Below are 22,778 nucleotides of genomic sequence, written 5' to 3'. Positions count from 1 at the left end.
TTTTTAATATCTTCTGTTCCTGTTAGGTCCATACCATTTCTGCCCTTTATTGTGCCCTTCTTTGCATGAAATGTTCCCTTGGTATCTCTAATTTTCTTGAAGAGATCTCTAGTCTTTCCCATTCTATTGTTTTCCTCTATTTCTTTGTTGATCACTGAGGAAGGCTTTCTTATCTCTCCTTGCTATTCTTTGGAACTCTGCATTCAAATGGGTATATCTTTTCTTTTCTCCTTTGCCTTTAGCTTCTCTTCTTATCTCAGCTATTTGTAAGGCCTACTCAGACAACTATTTTGCCTTTGTGCATTTCTTTTTCTTGGGAATCGTCTTGATCCTTGCCCCCTGTACAATGTCTTGAATCTTCATCCATTCCATAGTTCTTCAGGCACTCTGTCTATCAGATCTAATCCCTTGAATCTATTTGTTACTTCCACTGTATAATTGTAAGGAATTTGATTTAGGTCATACCTGAATGGTCTAGTGGTTTTCCCTACTTTCTTCAATTTAAGTCTGAATTTGGCAATAAGGAGCTTATGATCTGAGCCACAGTCAGCTCCTGGTCTTGTTTTTACTGACTATATAGAGCTTCTCCATCTTTGGCTGCAAAGAATATGATAAATCTGATTTTGGTATTGACCATCTGGTTATGTCCATGTGTCGAGTCTTCTCTTGTGTTGTTGGAAGAAGGTGTTTGCTATGACCAGTGCGTTCTCTTGGCAAAACTCTCTTAGCCTTTGACCTACTTCGTTTGTACTCCAAGGCCAAATTTGCCTGTTAGTCCAGGTAGCTCTTGACTTCCTACTTTTGCATTTCAGTCCCCTTTAATGAAGAGGACATCTTTCTATATGCTGAGAAAGGGTGAAAACCCCAAAGATGGGGAATAACCATCTATATACTAGCTATGCATGCAGGACAAGCATTTAAACATAAATCAGCAACATCTTGACTGCAAACTAGCAAATGCAAAACCTCATCAGTGATGCCCATAAAAGAGCCCGGTGAAGACTGGGGAATCATCTCCTACAATTAAAGTGTGGTGCAGTAGATTCTCTTCATTAGTTAAAATATTATTTCTCATTGAGAGAGATATGATATGAATGTGTTGTGAGACTATTACTATGGTCTTGCCTACCACATCACGTTTTATGTAAGAAAATTTTATATCTTAAGAGCATCTTGCAAATTCATTATTTTCTTGTCTTGCTTTGGTCATTAGAAACTCAGAGCTGAAATTAAAATCTATCACCAGTAAATAGATTGGATTATGAAAATGATAGCTAGCTAAAATTTATTCTGCTCTTTCTGAGTCAGGCATTGTGACAGCACTGTCTGTATATTTTCTCTATAATTCCCACTGCAATTGTTATGTGGTAGGTATTAACTCTGGCTTCCTAGGTAGCTTAGCTGGAAAAGAATCCACCTGCAGTGCAGGAGACCCTGGTTCGATTCCTGGGTCAGGAAGTTTCCCTGGAGAAGGATAGACTACCCACTCCAGTATTCTTGGGCTTCCCTGGTGGCTCAGGTGGTAAAGAATCCACCTGCAATGTAGGAGTCCTGGGTTCAGTCCCTGGGTTGGGAAGATCCCCTGGAGGAGGGCATGACAACCCACTCCAGTATTCTCGCCTAGAGAATCCCCATAGATAGAGGAGCCTAGCGAAGAGTCAGACACCACTGAGTGACTAAGCACAGCCCAGCACAGGTATTCATATTACTCCTTCTTTTTCTTTTTACTGACAATTATTCCTTTTTGTGGCTTAGCAAGCATAAGTCATTTGACCAACAGCACACAGATAACAAGAGAAGGAGTCGTGTTCATGTGACTGGATTTGTAACCACTAGGTTGCACTGCCATAGCTTAATCTACCAATATTATTATTTTTTTATCACCATTATTATTTTTGTCCTAGTTTCTTTCTTTATATTTTATTGTACTGCATGACACTTAACTTTCTCAGCAGCCTCCAAGATCTTTTTGTATTAAATAGGAAATAAGCAACTCAAAAGAGTGAAAAGATTTAACCACTAGGAAAATTAACCTGAACAATCAGGGTACTGAAACCCTTGATTAACTGAAAACTCTGTTTCATCTCCTGTTGTTAAAAACACATTTTAAGTGAATTAAGGTTAAAACTTGATATTCTCTAGGGATATTTCTGAGACCTTGATAATGACCAAATTCTGGAATTTCACTACAAAAAAAATAACAAAGCCAAATTATGATTCAGATGATGACTATTTGGTTAACTTCACTCAATAGCCAAGTTTTTTTTTTTTTTTTGCCTCTATTCACTAGCCTTGCAGACTCTGTAATCATATTGTGTCACAACAAAATGATAATTTGTAATGGCCTTTTAAATATTTAAAACTCTCATGTTAAACCTAGGAATCTTGAGAGTTATTCCTTCCTTTTCCATTCTCAATGATTGACCTCTTAGATAATGTTACTTTGGACTGGGATTTATTTTTTTAAGTCTGTCTTCCTCTCAGATCTTTCATCCAATATTTCACGGAAATATGCTGATTAAATATGGAAAAATATATCCCAAAGAGGACTCTTCTCCACACTGCTGCTGTCACCACCAGGACCACTTATGTTCGAGGTACCCTCGGCTCTGACCTGCAGTCCCATAGGAGCTCCTTAGCTGGACTTCTTATTCCTGCCATTGTTCTCCTACACTATATTGAGCACAGCAGCCAGGGTGATCCACTAAAAATGTAAATAAGTTTATATCAATATAGATGTCTCTGTTTTGGTCAAAATCTTTCACTAAGAGTGAAAGCCAGTGTTCTTATGATGGTTAACACAGCTTTATATAAACTGAAAACCGTCTGGCCTCCTCTCTTAACACTCTGCCCCACAGAGTGGCTTCTTGTGGTTCCTTGACCACACGAAGCATCTTCTTAGGGTCATCCTAGGATCCTTGCTCTAGCTGTTTCTGGGAACTGCTTATGTTCTGGACAAACTCCCTTACTCTTAAGTTTTGCTCAAATATCACCTACTCGATAAAGCTTGTCCTTGAAACACTGTTTCAGTTCAGTTCAGTTCAGTCACTCAGTCATGTCCAGCTCTTTGCGACCCCATGGACCACAGCACACCAGGCTTCCCTGTCCATCACCAACTCCCTGAGTTTACCCAAACTCATGTCCACTGAGTCGGTGATGCCATCCAACCGTCTCATCCTCTGTTATCCCCTTCTCCTCCTGCCCTCAATCTTTCCCAGCATCAGGATCTTTTCAAATGAGTCAGCTCTTCGCAGCAGGTGGCCAAAGTATTGGAGTTCAACTGAAACACTGTTTAATGATACAAATTTCATCCTCCCTAAGTCTTCGGCTCTTAGACTCCCCTAACCTGCCTGAAGTTTCCTTGTTTCTTAAGCACTTAAAATATCTTAACATTCATTTCAATTTCCTCATTTATTTTAAAAATTTCTAATTCTCCACTCCCCCATTAGTAAGTAAGCTTCATGAGGACAGGAAAGTGTTTTGTTTACCAATGTATCCCATGCACCAACAAGAGTGAATGGCCTCAGTAAATATTTGTTGAATGAATAAATGATGATCACGTGTGTATTTAAGAAAGCTGAGTTAGTATATCGGGAATGTGATTATTTATTAAATGAGTTTATTTCATATTATTTGGTTATTTCTCCTAAAAGAAGAATACAAACTTAACTGTAAAATTGAAACACCTCAAAATTCATTAAGGTCAGATTAAATCAAATATGTCCTAGAAAAACAATGTAAGATAATTCTCAAGTAAAAGGATACATGCGTGGCCTTTGTAGATACTCTCTTATGAAATAATGCTAAACAAAAAAAGAACATAAAAAGTTCTGTGTAGGGAACATATGATTTTTTGGCATCAGTCTGGGGAGATGTTATTGTTTCTTTCTCTGCCCTTGTGGTTCAGTTGAGGCTGACCTTTCTTTGGAGATGAACGTGTGATCCAGGGACAACCAATTAGAATTCTCTGACTTCCTGGCCATGGTGATTCTTCCAGGATAGATTTAAACACATTCTGGGCAGCGAGTCTACATCTTTGCTGTAGCTATTGGAAAATAAGTATTTTCTGTGTGCTGTCATTACCAGCTCTAAGGACAATGAAAATTTGGAGTTTCTACTAATTGTTTTTAAAAATAAAGCCAACACTTCATTTTTGGATGTGTTGGCTAAGAGGTAAAGGAAAAAATAAAAGGTCAATATCAGATGATACTTTTCAACTGCTAGACTATCAGAGTTTGAGTTATAGTTTTTCAGTTCTGAAAGGGTCCTGATTAGTACAATCACAATCACACTGATTATAACTATGCAGAATTTATAGTTTAAAAATGAAGAATACATGAAGTCTTAGTTACTTAAATTGATTAAGAACAGAGATTTCATGGAGTTTCATATATTTTTTTTAATGGTGACAGGGTTCTTTTTTTCCTCTTTCATTCGAGAACTGGGCTAAACAGTTAATATAAAGTAAAGCTCAGAAGGGTATTGGATTTTTCTGTTTCAGCTTTAGGTTAATGAAGCTTTTGCTGTCAACTGTTTTATTGAGATGAGAAACTTAGAAACAGTACTTACTCTATAATTTTGTGTTTGGATTGTACAGAGAAATCACAGTAATCCACTCCAATGTCTGTAAAGTCCACAAAGGTGGAGGACAGAATCTGGAATGCTCGAGGATTTTTTTCCTTGAGCTTTTGGCATACATTGAATCCATCTACAATTTCTGACTCACCCCCAGTGACAGTTTGCTTTATGCAATGCAGAAGCTGAACCTAGAAATAGAACAGAAAACCATGTTTTAAAGTGGTATGCACCTACATTTTTGACAGCTTTACAGAAAGATTCATAAAGGTAATATACTTTAATATCTATCACTTGTGTCAACAGAGAAAGAGGTTGGGGAAAAAGTTGCTTGAAATCAAAAGTTTACTGTTCAAATAGTGTTACAGTTTAAGACAAGGATGCAATCAAATACTGTTTGTAAACAAAAGGCACAGATCATAAGAGCAGTAGGGAGTGAACACTTACTGTTGGCTTTACAGGAGAAGTGGAATTTAATTTGGGTAAAGTCGAAGGGATAAGATTTTGGATACATAGACTAGAACAGCGAGAGCAAATCACTTGGCAGTGTTGATGGGTGTGCAAAACCACACACTTCACTGGGTCTCAAAATGTCTGGCTTCAGTAGAGGGTTACAACTGGAAATAGTAATCCACTTGGAAAGGTAATTTGGGATCTAATCAGGGGAAGTCTTGAATGTCAGATGAAAGATTGGACTTTCTTGTGCACAGAGAGGAATTGTTAAAGGCTTTTGAATATGGAAATAGTGTAGTCAAGACTGAGTTGAAAATTATTAGTCCAGTGGTGTTAATAAGGGATACAATTTTTTAAGGGAGAAACTTGTAAGAGAGTAACTACTTGAGAATCTAATGCAGTGAAAGTGAAAGTCACTCAGTTGTGTCCAACTCTTTGCGACTCCATGGACTGTATAGTCCATGGAATTCTCCCAGGCCAGAATACTAGAGTTAGTAGCCTTTTCCTTCTCCAGGGGATCTTCCCAACCCAGGGATCAAACCCAGGTCTCCTGCATTGCAGGCGGATACTTTACCAGCTGAGCCACAAGGGAAGCCCAAGTCACAAGGGGGTAGTTCAAGTATAATGATAAAGGAATGAGGTAGGATGAGGCTATGAGGATGAATAAGCCCCCAAAATAGTGGGAATGAGAAACCAAAAGGATGGTAAGTGTTAGTTACTTTTACTAAGATTTAGAGAAAAATGCATGATTTCACTTTGGAAAGCTAAATGTTTAAATATTTTAAACAATATTCTTTTGAATGGAGTTATTTTCCTTGGTTATGTGATTCCTTTTAGTAAGTCAGCATGGGTGGGTGATTTTGAATACCTAAATTTAGACTGTGATTTTATGCATAAAGAAACTAACACTCTTCAGCTGTGAAAACTTCCTTCTGCATGAAATAAAAATAAAAACCAATGTCTGACAACTTTTATACAAAGGAAGAGGCAAATATGATCAAATACACAGACTAGGGGGATACCAGTATAAGTGGGAAAATATCATTTAGCTTGGCTAACTCTGAAGATTGCGAGGGCAAGTGCTGCCCATTAGAACTTTCTGTGATGATGGAAATGTTCTTCCACGAGCCCAATGTAGTCATCTCTAGTCCTGTATGTGTATTGTGCACATGAAATGTGGTTAGTTTGTCTGAGAAACTTAACTTTAAACTTTATTTAATCTTAATTTGTTTAAATTACAACTTAATCCTGGATGACTAGTGTCTACTATATTGGATAGTGCAGACCTAAAATAAAAATCCTTTTCTAAAATTTTAACTTTTTAAATTAAATTTTTATTTTATATTGGAGTATAGTTGATTTTACAATGTTGTGTTAATTTCAGGTGTACAGCTAACTGACTCAGTTACACATATACATATATACATATATACATTCTTTTTCAGATTCTTTCCCCATGTAGATTATTATAGAACATGATGAATGTTTACAGGTTTTTTTCCCCCAAAGAAGAATATTCTATCTTTTTTACTCTCCGTTTGCCAGCAAGCCACTCCCTCTGCCTGGAATGCCTGCCCCTAATCTGTGCCTGACTGATCTCAGAACTTCAGAAACTAGTTCACTTCTTCTCTGAACAGCCCCCGTTCTGCATGATCAGGCAGCATTTGGTATCTGTGTTTGTTCAGGAAGCTCTTGCCCTGGTGCTGATTCTGCTGTTTTGGAACAGAGTCTCCTCTGGTTTATCTCTTTGTGAACTGTGAGCTCCTGGAGGGCAGAAACAATATTCCCCACTCTCCTTTGACTCCTACAGAGTGCCTCATCCGTAACAGATATACAATGAATGTGTGTTCAGACAAACCAAATGTGTCAGTGAGAAATGTGTCAGCCAATGTGTGGCTGTGAGAAATCCTGCCTCCTTCCAAAACCATACAAAAGTTCTGTTTAAAATATAATATACATGTGGTCTTCAATTATGGTGTTGGGCTGGGGGAGAAGGAGGAGACAGAGGATGAGATGGTTGGATGGCAACATTGACTCAATGGACATGAGTTTGAGCAAACTCTGAGAGACAGTGAAGGCCAGGGAAGCCTGGCATGTTGCAGTCCCTGGGGTCCCAAAGAGTCACACAGTGGAGTGACTGAACAACAAGTGCATATTTATTTGTTCCTTACAACAGTCCTTCAGTTCAGTTCAGTTGCTCAGTCGTGTCCGACTCTTTGCAACCCCATGAATTGCAGCACGCCAGGCCTCCCTGTCCATCACCAACTCCCGGAGTTCACTCAGACTCACGTCCATGGAGTCAGTGATGCCATCCAGCCATCTCATCCTCTGTCGTCCTCTTCTCCTCCTGCCCCCAATCCCTCCCAGCATCAGAGTCTTTTCCAATGAGTCAACTCTTCGCATGAGGTGGCCAAAGTACTGGAGCTTCAGCTTTAGCATCATTCCTTCCAAACAAATCCCAGGGTTGATCTCCTTCAGAATGGACTGGTTGGATCTCCTTGCAGTCCAAGGGACTCTCAAGAGTCTTCTCCAACACCACAGTTCAAAAGCATCAATTCTTTGGCACTTAGCTTTCTTCACAGTTCAACTCTCACATCCATACATGACCACAGGAAAAACCATAGCCTTGACTAGATGGACCTTAGTCAGCAAAGTAATGTCTCTGCTTTTGAATATGCTATCTAGGTTGGTCAAAACTTTTCTTCCAAGGAGTGTCTTTTAAACAACAGTCCTTAGAATTTGATAATTTCATCTCCATTCTGTAGAGGCAGAAACTAGGACTCAGGTATAAAAACTGGCCAGCTGGTAAGAACTCTGCTAATATATGGCAAAACTAGTGTTCAGACCTTGGCCTTTGTGCTTTAAATCCTCAGACAGCAAGTTCCTTTCCTGTGAAGGGAGAAGTCCCTTTATAGCACTGTTGCTGATTCAGTATTGTGTGGTGTGTGCATTGTGTTTTGTAAACTTAAACTTCCATTTTTAGATTGATGACACCTCATTTTCTGCTATTATGAGAGAACTGACCTAAATGAATAATTGCTCATCCTTAAATTGATGTCTTCTTTTTGAGCTTGAAAATATGTGCATAAACTGGCCAAGTTATTGTAGAAAATCGACTCATTGCCAAGGCAATGAGGGGTGAAGCAGTATGATTAAAAAGAAGATGAAATGGAAATATCAACCTCAAGTCTCTCAAACTCCAAGAAGGTGAAACAATAACATAACTTGGTCTGTGGTAGAATCTGTGTTCTTCAAATCCTTTTTAGACTCTGCCATAATGAAGTCACAGAATATTTCAAATATAAATCTTTGAAACAAAGGTCAGCTGATGTCTTTTACATATGGCTAGGCCAACTAATAATCTTCTTTTGTATATGTACATTTTAATGCAATCCTATGAAACAGAAAAGACGATGGACCCAGAAAACACTTTCTTTGCACATTTAAAAGGTAAATATATGCCTGGTGTGTATAAAACCCAATTTGATGTCATGTAAGTCATTCAGAACCAAAAATATTTTCTTTTTAAATGTTGCTTTATGGCAGCACGTGACTTTTGGCCCAGAGACAGTGAATGAAACAACATCTGTGTTTCATTAAAGATATGTCTCCTTATCCTGCCCCATGTCATTGAAATTGATCAAACTGAACTCTCAACAGGTAACTCATTATCCAGATCATTTCATCTGTACTGAAAAGAATATTGGTTTATTTTATTTGCTATAAAAGAGCTCAAACTTAGGTTCAAAAACCTTTGAATAATTCCAAAGTGGAAACTTAATAGCACAAGCAGGTACCTGAATTTCAATTACTATTTTACTAGAATCTAGACATTTCAGGACCCAACTGAGTGACTTCACTTTCACTTTTCACTTTCATGCATTGGAGAAGGAAATGGCAACCCACTCCGGTGTTCTTGCCTGGAGAATTCCAGGGACGGGGGAACCTGGTTGGCTGCCGTCTATGGGGTTGCACAGAGTCGGACACAACTGAAGTGACTTAGCAGCAGCAGCAGCAGCAGACATTTCAGGAATCATTTTTTTATTTAAAAATCTATCAGTTTATTTAGATTTGGACCTTTCACTTGCTGGTAGAGATTGGTACAACTTTGTGGCATTTTAAACTTCTTTTTAGCATATTTAATAAGTCTCTATTACACCTAAGGTACTGGGCTAAGTTTTGAAATAACATGGAAGTAAAAGGTTCAATTCCTGTATTTCATGTATTTGTAATGTATGACAATGTCTATAAATAGTCAGCATGTTACAGAAATTATGGTAATTAGAAAGTCCAACTCATGATCCCAATGATGTGTTAAAAAATTCTGATGGAGGTCCTGTTTCAAGTTCAAGTTCCCTATTACCTTGAAAAGTATTTAACCATGCTGGGCACCTTCATTTAACATAAAAAGACATGATTGCTTCTATTTACCTTGAAGGAATGCTAAGAGGCATCAAATAAAGCAATATAATTAAAAATGCTTTGAAAGAATATAAAATACAGAAAGTGTAATATAAAATACTATGAAAATGTCAAACTTTATACTTCAGGAATGTTTATGAAGTCATTTGATCACTTTTCTGTAGGCTTTCAATTTTAACCCTGAAACAAAACATAAATTCATAAAAAATCAGGTAATTTAAAATTTCAAATAGAATCTAGTTTTCTAGTCTAATTTTAAGAACTTTATTCCCTTTGACTTCTCCAACTTGTCTTCGGCAAATGAACTGAGATGATTAGTTTGGCTTTTAACTCCCAGGGTTTTAGAAAATTTCTGGGCCACATTTAAAACAAATCACATTGTGTGTCTTCCTCTCAACCCCTTCCTGAAAAGGTGACTATCGAGGGTCATTTCACTGTTGCATTTAGTTCAAAGAAATCATGTGGTATTTTACAATCAACAAAGTAATTTGAAACAGGTGAAGTAAAATACTAGACTAGCTTAGTTAATACTGATGACGACAATGGGTAACAAAGGCATGGAGAAGTGTGTCCAGTTAATATGATGAAAAACACAGATGGATTTTGATTTTCCCCTATTTCACCTTCGTTAGCTAGAGAATTATCCCAAATTTCCACTTTCATTTATGTTTGAAGATACAAATTTCTGTGGGGTTATATCATTTAGTTGCATTTAGCTCAAAAAAAAAGGAACAAAATCTCTTTTCAAAGATAGTTTTCTGACCATTTATTTCTTGGTTTAGCAAAATGATGCTTTTGTGAAAATGCAGCTGTTTAGTAAAATGGTAATGTTGTAACAAGGTAGTAGATGGGGAGGCTTCCAGAAAATCTGGAGGATTTGTGCTCCATGGTGAACATCTCCCTCCTTGATGAAGAATCGGATAGATGGGAGAGTAGACGGTTTCCCAAAACAACCAAAGTTATTCTGCTTCTTGCATTCATACCCCTTTGTGGTATGTATTTGCAGCTTCTCCTGCAAAAGGTGTCCTCTACTTCCTCACCCCTTGAGTCTGGGCTAAAACCTTTGACCAAAAAAGTATGAAAACATGGCAGAGATGACACTGTGCTGATTGCTAGCCTGGATCTCAAGAGGCCTTGTATGTTTCAGCATGCTCTCTGGAGACCCTGCTACCTGCTATGTAGCAGGCATAAGCCTGGGCCAGCTGGGGCGCGGGTGGGGGTGTTGGTGTGTGGGGAGATGATAGATCAGATGGGGCAGGGACAAGTCATCTCAGCCACCACCTAGGTCAACCAGTCCCTTGCAGACTCAGCAGCAGCAGAACTACATAGCTGAATATAGCCGAAACTGTAAAACCATCAGTCAGTGGCTGTGCTTTTAAGCTGGGAAGTTATGGAGTGGTTTTGTTTGTTCATTTGTTGTTGTTGTTTACTGCAATAGTTAACTGATAGGAATGGTGGCCATGTGACTTTGTGGGAAAAACTCTACACTGTGTTCCCTGGTTTTATTTTCTCTTTCAACTCTCCAAGGAATGTTAAATGTTCAAAAAGACCTCAAGATATACTGCTTTGGTAAAATGTCTTGGCAAAGCAGTAAGTGCCAGTAGTTATTTCCAGGGAGAAATGAAGAAATGTTAAAAAAAAAAAACAAAACATGGAAATCTTCTATCCCTTGTGAATGTGAGGCTGTTCAAGATTTAGGTACAGAGATTTTTGTGACTTTAGATTGTGTTTGGAGAAAGATCTACATTAAGACAAATTAGCTAGTGAAACATACAATCTTTTAGGCTCAAAATACAGGAGAATACTGGTCCTTGGCCTGCCTTGTGGAAAACATGTTGAGGCTCACCTTACCCCAGGTGGATGATGGAGGGCTGGATAATCAGTGTGAAAGCTCAGCTTCCCAGTTGTGTAAGCCACATTGTTTGCATCGATTTTGTCTTGCACTTGCCAAGTATGTCTGTAAAATACAAGAAACATATGTTTAAACAGTCTGTCACTAAGCCAGAGGAAATGTGTTAGAATGAACTTGAGACCCGGGAGAAATGGAAACTTCATCTTATGAAATAATTACCATAATGACTGTGAGCCAGGAAAAGAGTCTGACCTTTCTTTGTCCAAAGTAGCCTTCTCAGAATCAGCTTCTCACTTCACTTCTTTCCAAAAAAAAGAGTACAGAGTTTATAAAGAGGTGTATATGAGACTGTGGGCTTCCCACGTATGTGGCTCAGTGGTAAAAAGTCCTCCTGCCAAATGCAGGAGACACAGGAGACACGGGTTTGATCCTTGGGTCGGGAAGAGCCCCTGGAGGAGGCAATGACAACCCTCTCCAGTATTCTTGTCTGGAAAATTCCAAGGACAGAGGAGCCTGGCGGGCTACAGTCCATGGGGTCACAAAGAGCTGGACATGACTGAGTGACTGGGCACGCATATGGGATTGTAGGTTACATTTTTAATAGCTTAATGCATTTAAAAAATGAATTATTGAGGCAAAACTTACAGAATATGAAATGGCCATTTTAAAATGAAAACTTCATTGACATTCAGTGCCATTAGAACATTTGCAATGCTGGTAACAAATGCCTCTGCTTATATAGTTTCAAAACATTTCCATCACTCCAAACTAAAACCTACCACCCATTATGCAGTTTCTTTCCACTTTGTCCTCTTAGTCTCTGGCAAATGCCCACCTGCTTTCTATCTCTATGGATTTAAGTACTTTTGTATATTTAATATAAATAGAATCATACATGTGACTCATGTGCCTGGTTTCTTTCACTTAACATAATATTTTTGAGATTCATCTATGTTGTAGCAGGTAACAGCACTTCATTCTTTTTTATGCTTGAATAATGTTCTGTTGTATGGTTATATCACAATGTGTTTATTCATTCATTATTTGATTGACATTTGTGGTGTGTCTGCTCTTTGGTTACTGTGAATAATCCTGGTATGAATATGTGGATTTTCATGTACATGCATTTATTTGAATAACTATTCTTAATTTGTGGAGGGGTGATATGAAGGAGTAGAATTATGGGGTTATATCATACTTCTATTTTTAAGTTTCTGTCTAGTTCAGTTCAGTTGCTCAGTCGTGTTCAACTCTTTGCCACGCCATGAACCACAGCACGCCAGGCCTCCCTGTCCATCACCAACCCCCGGAATTTACCCAAACTCATGTCCATCGAGTTGGTAATGCCATCCAGCCATCTCATCCTCTGTCGTCCCCTTCTCCTGTCCCCAATCCTTCTCAGAATCAGGGTATTTTCAAATGAGTCAACTCTTTGCATCAGGTGGCCAAAGTATTGGAGTTTCAGCTTCAACATCAGTCCTTCTAATGAATACCCAGGACTGATCTCCTTTAGGATGGACTGATTGGATCTCCTTGCAGTCCAAGGGACTCTCAAGAGTCTTCTCCAACACCACAGTTCAAAAGCATCAATTTTTTGGTGCTCATCTTTCTTTACAGTCCAACTCTCACGTTCATACATGACCACTGGAAAAACCATAGCCTTGACTAGATGGGCCTTTGTTGGCAAAGTAATGTCTCTGCTTTTGAATATGCTATCTAGGTTGGTCATAACTTTCCTTCCAAGGAGTAAACGTCTTTCAGTTTCATGGCTGCAATCACCATCTGCAATGATTTTGGAGTCCCCAAAAATAAAGTCTAACACTATTTCCAATGTTTCCCCACCTATTTGCCATGAAGTGATGGGACCAGATGCCATGATCTTAGTTTTCTGAATATTGAGCTTTAAGCCAACTTTTTCACTCTCTTCTTTCACTTTCATCAAGAGGCTTTTTAGTTCCTCTTCACTTTCTGCTATAAGGGTGGTGTCATCTGCATGTCTGAGGTGATTGATATTTCTCCTGGCAATCCTGATTCCAGCTTGTGCTTCCTGCACCTGGCGTTTCTCATGATGTACTCTGCATATAAATTAAATAAGCAGGGTGACAGTATACAGCCTTGACGTACTCCTTTTCCTATTTGGAACCAGTCTGTTGGTCCATGTCCAGTTCTAACTGTTGCTTCCTGACCTGCATGCAGGTTTCTCAAGAGGCGGGTCAGGTGGTCTGGTATGCTCATCTCTTTCAGAATTTTCCACAGTGTATTGTGATCCACACAGTCAAAGGCTTTGGCATAGTCAATAAAGCAGAAATAGATATTTTCCTGGAACTCTCTTGCTTTTTCCATGATCCAGCGGATGTTGGCAATTTAATCTGTGGTTCCTCTGCCTTTTTTAAAACCATCTTGAACATCTGCAAGTTCACTGTTTATTTACTTCTGAAGCCTGGCTTGGATAATTTTGAGCATTACTTTACTGGCATGTAATATGAGTGCAATTGTGTGGTAGTTTGAGCATTCTTTGGCATTGCCTTTCTTTGAGATTGGAATGGAAACTGACCTTTTCCAGTCCTGTGGCCACTGTTGAATTTTCCAAATTTGCTGGCCTACTGAGTGCAGCACTTCCACAGCATCATCTTTCAGGATTTGAAATAGCTCCACTGGAATTCCATCACCTCCACTAGCTTTGTTCTTAATGATGCTTTCCTAAGGCCCACTTGACTTCACATTCCAGGATGTCTGGCTCTAGGTGAGTGATCACACTATTGAGATTATCTGGGTCGTGAAGATCTTTTTTATACAGTTCTTCCACCAAACTGTTTTCCACAGCAGCTGAACCATTCTACATTGTCACCAGCACCGTGTGATCGTTCCAGTGTCTCCACATCCTCACTGTACTTGTTTTCTGTTTTTGGGTTTTTTTTTGGTTAAATTATTATAACTATCTTAGGGTATGAAGTGGTAGCTCATGGTTTTGCTTTGTAATATCCTTATGGCTAATGATGTTGAGCAACTTCTCCTTGGAAGATGGAAACAATGGGTAATTAGAAGGAAGCTGTGTCTCAAAATAAACCAAAGTTGGTCACTATATACACATGCCATTTTATTGTTGTTACAATGTCCACCTATTATATTATATTCATGAGTGAGTGAGTGAAGTTGATTAATCTTGTCCGACTCTTTGCGACCCCATGGATTATACTGTCCATGGAATTCTCTAGGCCAGAATACTGGAGTGGGTAACTGTTCCCTTTTCCAGGGGATATTCCCAACCCAGGGACTGAACCCAGGTCTCCTGCATTGCAGGTGGGTTCTTTACCAGCTGAGCTACCAGGAAAGCAGTTATGTTTATAGTCATCAAATCATTTTCAATAACTATATATTGAGCAAATCTATTTGATTCCAGGTATTGTTTTAGCATTAGAAATATAGTTGGGAACAAAAAGGACAAACAAGTAATTACCAAATCTAATATCAGGTAGAGATAAGTGCTATAAAGAAAATAAAGCAAGTTAAGGAGACAAAGAATGGGGCCAGAAGAACGTCATGGTAGAAATGATGGTTTGGGAAGCACTCTAGAAAGAGCTGAAATTTTTCATAGAGGCCTGAATTAAATAAAGGAAGGAGAATGTGAATTTCTGAGAGGTATTTGAGACAAGGAAATGTGAAATGAAAAGGTTGGGCTCCTTCCCCATTCTCTGAGATTGAGGATGAAATTAGCTATTTTAGTCTTTTTTTTTTTTCTCATTTAAATTTAGGGTGGAAAGCCTGGTGTATCTTTCATTAAAGATTAAAGAGTCATCTACATGTGGCCATGAACTGGAAAGAGACCTAGTGAAAGGAGAAAAGGGTATATATAGCCTGCTGCTGCTCATTTCAAGTATGAGTCAGGCAATCCATTATATCGTCATGACTATAGCCAAGAAATACATGTTCTCTATGAAGTTCATGTCATTCCGTGGCCCATATATAATACAGATTCAGGCTATTGTCAACATGAGCACTCCAAGAATAACCAACATGTAGTAAGGGATTTAAGGATACAAAAAAAGTAATTGTATCAAGTTTTAGAAGACATAAGGTCTAAGAAGATGATGCTGTTGACACTGTCAGGAGGAAATGACTTTTTTTAGATTTTCTCCCCTAGAGTGATGATGGTTTTGCATTGATCCATCTACATTCTCTTTCCTGATTGCTCCTATGATCAAGGGTAGAGGAACAGAGTTTTTCTGTGGCCAGAGCTGGCTGAGATCCAAGGTGTGAACTTCAGCCAGGGAACAGATCTTCTCTTTGACACTAACTGGCTTCCACAGAGATGAGGCTTGTGACTTGGCCTCTTCAGAGCACTTCTCCAGCCCTCTGAGCTAACTGGCAGGGGATAATAAACATTTTTTAGCCCTTAAGTGTCTTAGGCACGGTATGGGATGCATAGCCTAAAAGTCTACACTCACACATAATGATAAATCCCAGGAAAGGAGTTTGCCAGTTCCAAGCATAAAACATTCTCTTAATAGTTATAGCATAAGTCTGGAAAAATCTTAGAAATGTCATTTGATCTACCTTTCAACCTCCTTATAGAAATGAATCACGCCAGGAAGGCTGCTGCTGATTGTCTATGACTCTAAGCTTTCACTTATCCTTCTCAAATCCAAATCTCCAATAAAACACAGCAGAAATAAATGCAAACATGATCCACTGGCCTATGTAAAAAGCATTTTTTAAAAGCCCACTCGTGGGCCTTAGTGAGATTAGGGTGTACTTACAAATGCACCTTTCATTAGTGACACATTCTTCGGATCTAAGCAAGGCAACAACTGAAGGAGATTATCAGGAGTTAGGATGTAACAGAAGTGGAGGACCAGATTGTTCCAACGCTGGGGAAGCAGGCTCAGTGTAGCATCTAGATCCAGTGGTATAGACTCGCTTGGCATTGCCCTGGGGCAGGTAATTGTCACTGCACGAATAATACTGTTTTTGCCAAAGTGAAAGTGAAGTCGCTCAGTCGTGTCCGACTCTTTGCGACCCCATGGACTGTAGCCTGCCAAGCTCCTCTGTCCATGGGATTTTCCAGGCAATAGTACTGGAGTGGATTGCCATTTCCTTCTCCAGGGGATCTTCCCGAACCAGGGAGGGAACCCAGGTCTCCCGCATTGTAGACAGACACTTTACCATCTGAGCCACTGGGTAAGTTTTTGCCAAAGGCTACATTAAATAAACCTATGTATTTTCACTGAGCTGTTCATGTCATTCTAAACATTTATTAATAATTAGAACTTTCCCTTATATTTTTCATCTATTCAAGAGTTTGTTAAAAGCTTTTGTACACTAAAATCATGATTTTAAGACAGTATTTCATGGAATTGGTTTGAGTGCTAATTTACTAGATTTACCCTAATTTAAATGACCATTCATAGATACTATGGTATTTAATGATATTAATAGTGTTTTGTGATGAATTTGAATCCTTCAATATGTATGGAATGCTGACATTTTGCTTTTGATAGATTTTTTTTCTTTATACCCTTGGTGATGAATTTATACTCTTTTGGTTAGTGGCTCATACTTGGAAAATCTAGCTGAATTCATTTATAATCTTTTTCTTTTTTGAAGTAGTACTTATATGAAAGGATGTTCTAAACCTGCCACCTAGATTTATTGTCCCTAGCAGCCACAACCTCTGATACTGCAAGTTCTTCTGGTCAGATTAAGAAAGAATGCCCTTTTTGAAACATCATTATATATCCCATTGGGTCAAAAATATAATGGTCATGTCTTGTTTTTGTTTTTAAATTTTAACATGGAAAATGTTCTTCTAAGTAAAATAAACTAAAAAGTTGTATAGTTAACCATCCAAAGGAATATCCTATTGCCTATTATTTCTAACTATATTTGTGAAATTTCCACATGTGACTTCCCGGATGCAGGCACTCTTTAGACCTCTAGTTACTTATGTTTCCAGTACTATTTATTAGGCACATACTAGTGGCCAGGAACTGAGGATGTAGAATTGAATAGACATGGTACTTGCACCTCATGAAACTGATAGTCTATGGGGAAGACAAGTTAGTGTGATTTATCTTCCAAAGTTAACTTACAAGATGTTATGAAAGTAAAGAAATGACCATCAAGTAGAGACATGAAGATTGGATAGGATTTACCTAGAAGCATAAGGGTCATCTATGAACAAAGCTAGTGGAGGTGATGGAATTCCAGTGGAGCTATTTCAAATCCTGGAAGATGATGCTGTGAAAGTGCTGCACTCAATATGCCAGCAAATCTGGAAAACTCAGCAGTGGCCACAGGACTGGAAAAGGTCAGTTTTCATTCCAATCCCTAAGAAAGGCAATGCCAAAGAATGCTCACACTACCACACAATTGCACTCATCTCATATGCTAGTAAAGTAATGCTCAAAATTCTCCAAGCCAGGCTTCAGCAATATGTGAACCATGAAATTCCTGATGTTCAAGCTGGTTTTAGAAAAGGCAGAGGAACCAGAGGTCAAATTGCCAACATCTGCTGGATCATGGAAAAAGCAAGAGAGTTCCAGGAAAACATCTATGTCTGCTTTATTGACTATGCCAAAGCCTTCGACTGTGTGGATCACAATAAACTGTGGAAAATTCTGAAAGAGATGGGCATACCAGACCACCTGACCAGCCTCTTGAGAAATCTGTATGCAGGTCAGGAAGCAACAGTTAGAACTGGACATGGACCAACAGACTGGTTCTAAATAGGAAAAGGAGTATGTCAAGGCTGTATATTGTCACCCTGCTTATTTAACTTCTATGTAGAGTACATCATGAGAAATGCTGGGCTGGATGAAGCACAAGCTGGAATCAAGACTTCCAGGAGAAATATCAATAACCTCAGATATGCAGATGACACCACCTTTATGGCAGAATGTAAAGAGGAACTAAAGAGCCTCTTGATGAAAGTGAAAGAGGAGAGTGAAAATGTTGGCTTAAAGCTCAACATTCAAAAAACAAAGATCATGGTATCCGGCCCCATTACTTCACAGCAAATAGATGGAGAAACAGTGGAAACAGTGTCAGACTTTATTTTTTGGAGCTCCAAAATCACTGTGGATGGTGACTGCAGCCATGAAATTGAAAGATGTTTACTCCTTGGAAGGAAAGTTATGACCAACCTAGACAGCATATTAAAAAGCAGAGACATTACTTTGCCAACAAAGGCCCATCTCATCAAGGCTATGGTTTTTCCAGTAGTCATGTATGGATGTGAGAGTTGGACTCTAAAGAAAGCTGAGCACCAAAGAATTGATGCTTTTGAACTGTAGTGTTGGAGAAGACTCTTGAGAGTCCCTTGGACGGCAAGGAGATCCAAACAGTCCATCCTAAAGTAAATAAGTCCTGAATGTTCACGGGAAGGACTGATGTTGAAGCTGAAACTCCAACACTTTGGCTACCTGATGTGAAGAGCTGACTCATTTGAAAAGACCCTGATGCTGGGAAAGACTGAAGGCAAGAGGAGAAGGGGATGACAGAGGATGAGATGGTTGGATGGCATCACTGACTCAATGGATGAGTTTGAGTAAACTCTGAGAGTTGGTGATGGACAGGGAGGCCTGACGTGCTGCAGTTTATGGGGTTGCAAAGAGTCGGACATGACTGAGCAACTGAACTGAACTGAACTGATAAGGGTCATCACAGCCAGAAAAAAATAGCTTATGAGAAGGCCCAGTGGAGGGAGAGAATACGGTCTATCAGAGGATGAGAGAGGATGTCAAGTGGGCTGGACCAAGAGGATTTCCTCCATGGCTGTTCTTGGCTTCCCTTCACATTTCTGATTCTCTTATAGCCCTGCAAAGTCTTACAAAAAAATCTCATTCTATTAGGGTATAGAGATGGACCCTCCAAAGCCATAATACATGGTATCAGCAATTGTGTAGGAGGAAGCAGAAAGAAGGTTCTAGATATCTGATGGATCTGGAAAATTCCCAAATCACAAACATATTCACTGGCAAGTGCAGTGGGGCAATTTGAGAATGACAATTAAGTCTGGGAGAGGTTTTTCACATTTCAGTATGGCTGAATACAAGAGGTCTATGGTAAGGAGTTGGAATAGTGTGGGCCCCATAAACTCTAAAAACTTACCAAACTCTCTTCCATGATAAAGCTCCCTTCCTAGAAAAAGACCCTAAATTGAATATTACAGGGACAAATGAAAAAGATCTGGATGAAAGCAAAGGAGAAGGACTGGGGAAAGGAGAAAAAGAATATTATCAGACATCACTGTGATATCTGACATAAAACCATAAATTACAAAATGTTTCTGAATCATATATCCTTTTAACAGTTAAGAAAACAATTTTTTTATAAAAATGAGCAACATAGAAATGATTAAGTTTTAGTTTCATATTTATTTTATAAAGAGCAAGAATAAATCAAAACAGCACACCCATAGACAATATGTACCAGAAGGATATGACCCCAAACAATGAGCATAAAATATTATAATTATCCCTATTTCTAATTTGTTTTCTACATATAGTTACTTCTAATGAATCCAGAAATCTCTGATACACTACATGAAAGAATAACTTACATAAGAATTAGAAACTAAAAATGGGGTGATATACACAGAAAAGAAAAAAATTAAAAAATTTTTTAAAAAGGAAGGTTAAATTAGAAGAAATGCAAGATCAGATAAGCATAACAAATAATGCCTTTAGATAGCTAGAGGAGAAGAATTTAAATGTCAAAAAGAGGGAAGAGATAAGAAGTACTGGAGAGAAAGTAACAAATTAAGAGGATAGACAAAGAAGATTTAATATATTCATAATAGATGTCTTCAAAAGAAGAAACCCAAAACAGCAAGTTCTAAAAACTACAATTTAAAAAATTCTTAAAATTAAAAAAGTTATATTTGACACTTTGCATTGAAAGATCGTGAAACACTCTCTGAAAAAGTTGCCTCAGAGCAACCAACACCAAGACATAGTCTGTAAAATCAGTAATCTTGAAAAAAAAATCTTCTGAGGGGATCTAGGTAGAAATACCAAATTACTTATAAGGAAAAGAAATTACTAATAAAATCATACGGACATATTAGAGATGCTATAAGCCAAGAATTTTATATTTAGCCAAGCTGATTTTCAAGTATAAAGTTCTTAAGCTGCTTTCAACATGCAAGAATTCAGAGAATATTGTTCCCATGAGTTCTTCCAGAGAAATTTACAAGAGAATGGGTTTCAGGCAACTAAAGTGAATAGAAATACATTGATGTAGCACTGGTGCTGATGAACAAACTTATATTTACAAAAAGAATCAATTGTTAGGTAAGGAAAAAAGTATCAGAAAAGTAAAAAGTTGGGAAACCAAACTTTAGTGATAAGGGAGTCACACTGGGGTGATCATACTTTAAACCAGAAAAATATGTAAGTGAATATGGTAGTGAATACCTTAAAATTCAAGGGAGCTATTACATGAGGGGAGAAAAGGAAGGTTTGTGATTGGTTAGGACTTGTGGGTGGGTTGTAGAGTGGCTGTCTCGACCTGACCTGGATGGTATTTAAGCGGAGAAGGCAATGGTAACCTACTCCAGTACTCTTGCCTGAAAAAAAGCCCATGGACAGAGGAGCCTGACAGGCTGCAGTCCATGGGGTCATGAAGAATCGGACATGACTGAGGACTGAACACACATAAATGATAGGAAGACGACAACTACCTTTAAAAACATAAACATTTACAGCAATTTGCTTCAAAGTTCAAAAGGCCTTCATTATGAAAAAACCTAGAATACCATCCACTGCAAAAAAAAAATCTATGAGAATTCCACATTAAGCATATTTAATGGTTTTTTGGGGTGTTGGGGGGATGGAAAACTGCTTAATTTATTTAACCAGAGCAAGAACTGGATGATAGTTTAATTAATAATATGAAAGATTAAAATATAAACTTCATCTTTTCTTATAACAAGTTATCTGATTCTTTGTCAGTTGTCATTTTCCCTTTGCATAAACAGTTGGCTATAATTTGAGCTTAATAGAGAAGAAGGGAAGGAATGAAAATTCTGATGCTGTCATTATGGTTTAGTTTGAGGACTTTTCCACATAGGCCTGTCAAATTGCTTTCCTGCCTCTGGGCTTGCAATATGAGTAGAAGCCACATTTGATAGTCAATGATTATTATGGCACTAGGAACTATGAGAAAATGTTAATAACAACAAACCACCCATAGTAGCATGGTGTACAGGCAAGATTGCAGACTGCTGAGTCAAGTAAACCTGAGTTAGCAACTGATTGTTCTGCTTCAGTTTACCTTTAAAATGCGGATAATGATACTTATCAGAATTGTCAAGATTCAAGATTATGATGTAAAGTGTGGAGTTCAATACTTAGCACATAAAAAGTGCTTAATGGAAAATTATTTTCTTGCATGCCAGTAACAGCAGCTGCCAGTCTTGACATCATAGAGTATTACCAAGGAGGTAACGGGGATCAGAGGGCTTGTGGAGAAGCAACTGCTTTATTAGGGTAGCTTATAAATTTCCTCAAGTGATTTCTAGAGGAGCATGAGACAGAGAAATTATTTTTCCTTTCATTCATGAGATGACCTCATACTCAAGTGGTTTTGTTGGCATTAACTGCAAAACCTAATATTACAGAAGGAACTCCAGGGACTGCCTCTTGGCTGATAACATAAACTGGGATTCACAATGGCTGAAACAACTTAGCATGCTATCCTGCTTAGGAAACCCTAATACTCAGAAGAGTACACATTTTAAATACCCTCCCTCCCATCCTCAAATACTGTGCTAAATTTAAAACAACTCACTAAGAATTCTCAGTGCAAATTTTTCACAAAGTAGGATGAAATTACAACTCAATTCAGAACTCAGACAAGTTTTCTTTGTTTTCTTCTCAAGTCTGAATTGCTTCTAGGTTGGTCTTTTCTAACTCAGAAGCCATTTTTATTCAAGAAGGGCTGTGTGGTTTTCTGAAGCAATTGCTTGGCTAGAAAATTCAGCAAAATGGGTAAACTTGTTTTTCCTTTCCCTGCTCAGTCCCCACACTTTAGAAATGTTTTCTAGTAACATGTACATCAAGCACGTAGCTGTTTCAAAGTCAGATTTGGAGGGAGTACTAATAGTAGGAGTAATTTCTAAGGGGCCAGATGCCAAAGAATAATCATATTTTCACTCATACATCCTCAATCTCTAAAACAAGTTAATGTGTGAAATGCTGCTGGGCTGGCTTACAGAAATGGTAGCAGAAATCCAGTGGATGCTGGATGGGAGATATACTTGTTTTCCCCAGAGGCCATTTCAGTATTGCTAATTCTTAACTGGCCTGGCTGGTGTATTTGACAAACAGCCCAACAGAAACATTTGCTGTTTGATATTTTTTGATTCATCTGATGAAGTCTGCATGCAAGGCACTCATGCAGATGCAAATATCAGCAGTAATAGTAGCATTTTACATTTTTTCCAGCAACTTTTCATCCAAAGGCCTTGAAGAGC

General features: G+C 38.4%; 1 protein-coding gene across 4 annotated transcripts in view; it reads right to left on the bottom strand.

Moving 5' to 3' along the window:
- BBOX1 (gamma-butyrobetaine hydroxylase 1) overlaps window positions 1-22,778 on the bottom strand; it is a 69,657-nt gene that overhangs the window by 7,337 nt on the left and 39,542 nt on the right. For all 4 annotated transcript variants that reach the window (XM_040258902.1, XM_040258899.1, XM_040258900.1 and 1 more), the window contains 2 exons: window positions 11,302-11,407; window positions 4,570-4,766 (listed from right to left, as the gene is read on the bottom strand). In XM_040258902.1, the coding sequence (XP_040114836.1) occupies window positions 4,570-4,766; window positions 11,302-11,407 (303 nt within the window). The remainder of the gene's footprint in view (window positions 1-4,569; window positions 4,767-11,301; window positions 11,408-22,778) is intronic.

The sequence above is a fragment of the Oryx dammah genome, unplaced genomic scaffold (genome assembly GCF_014754425.2).
Source record: "Oryx dammah isolate SB20612 unplaced genomic scaffold, SCBI_Odam_1.1 HiC_scaffold_17, whole genome shotgun sequence".
NCBI classification, from domain to species: domain Eukaryota; kingdom Metazoa; phylum Chordata; class Mammalia; order Artiodactyla; family Bovidae; genus Oryx; species Oryx dammah.
Note: the sequence above shows the minus strand (reverse complement) of the source record. Positions and strands in the feature narration are given on the sequence as shown.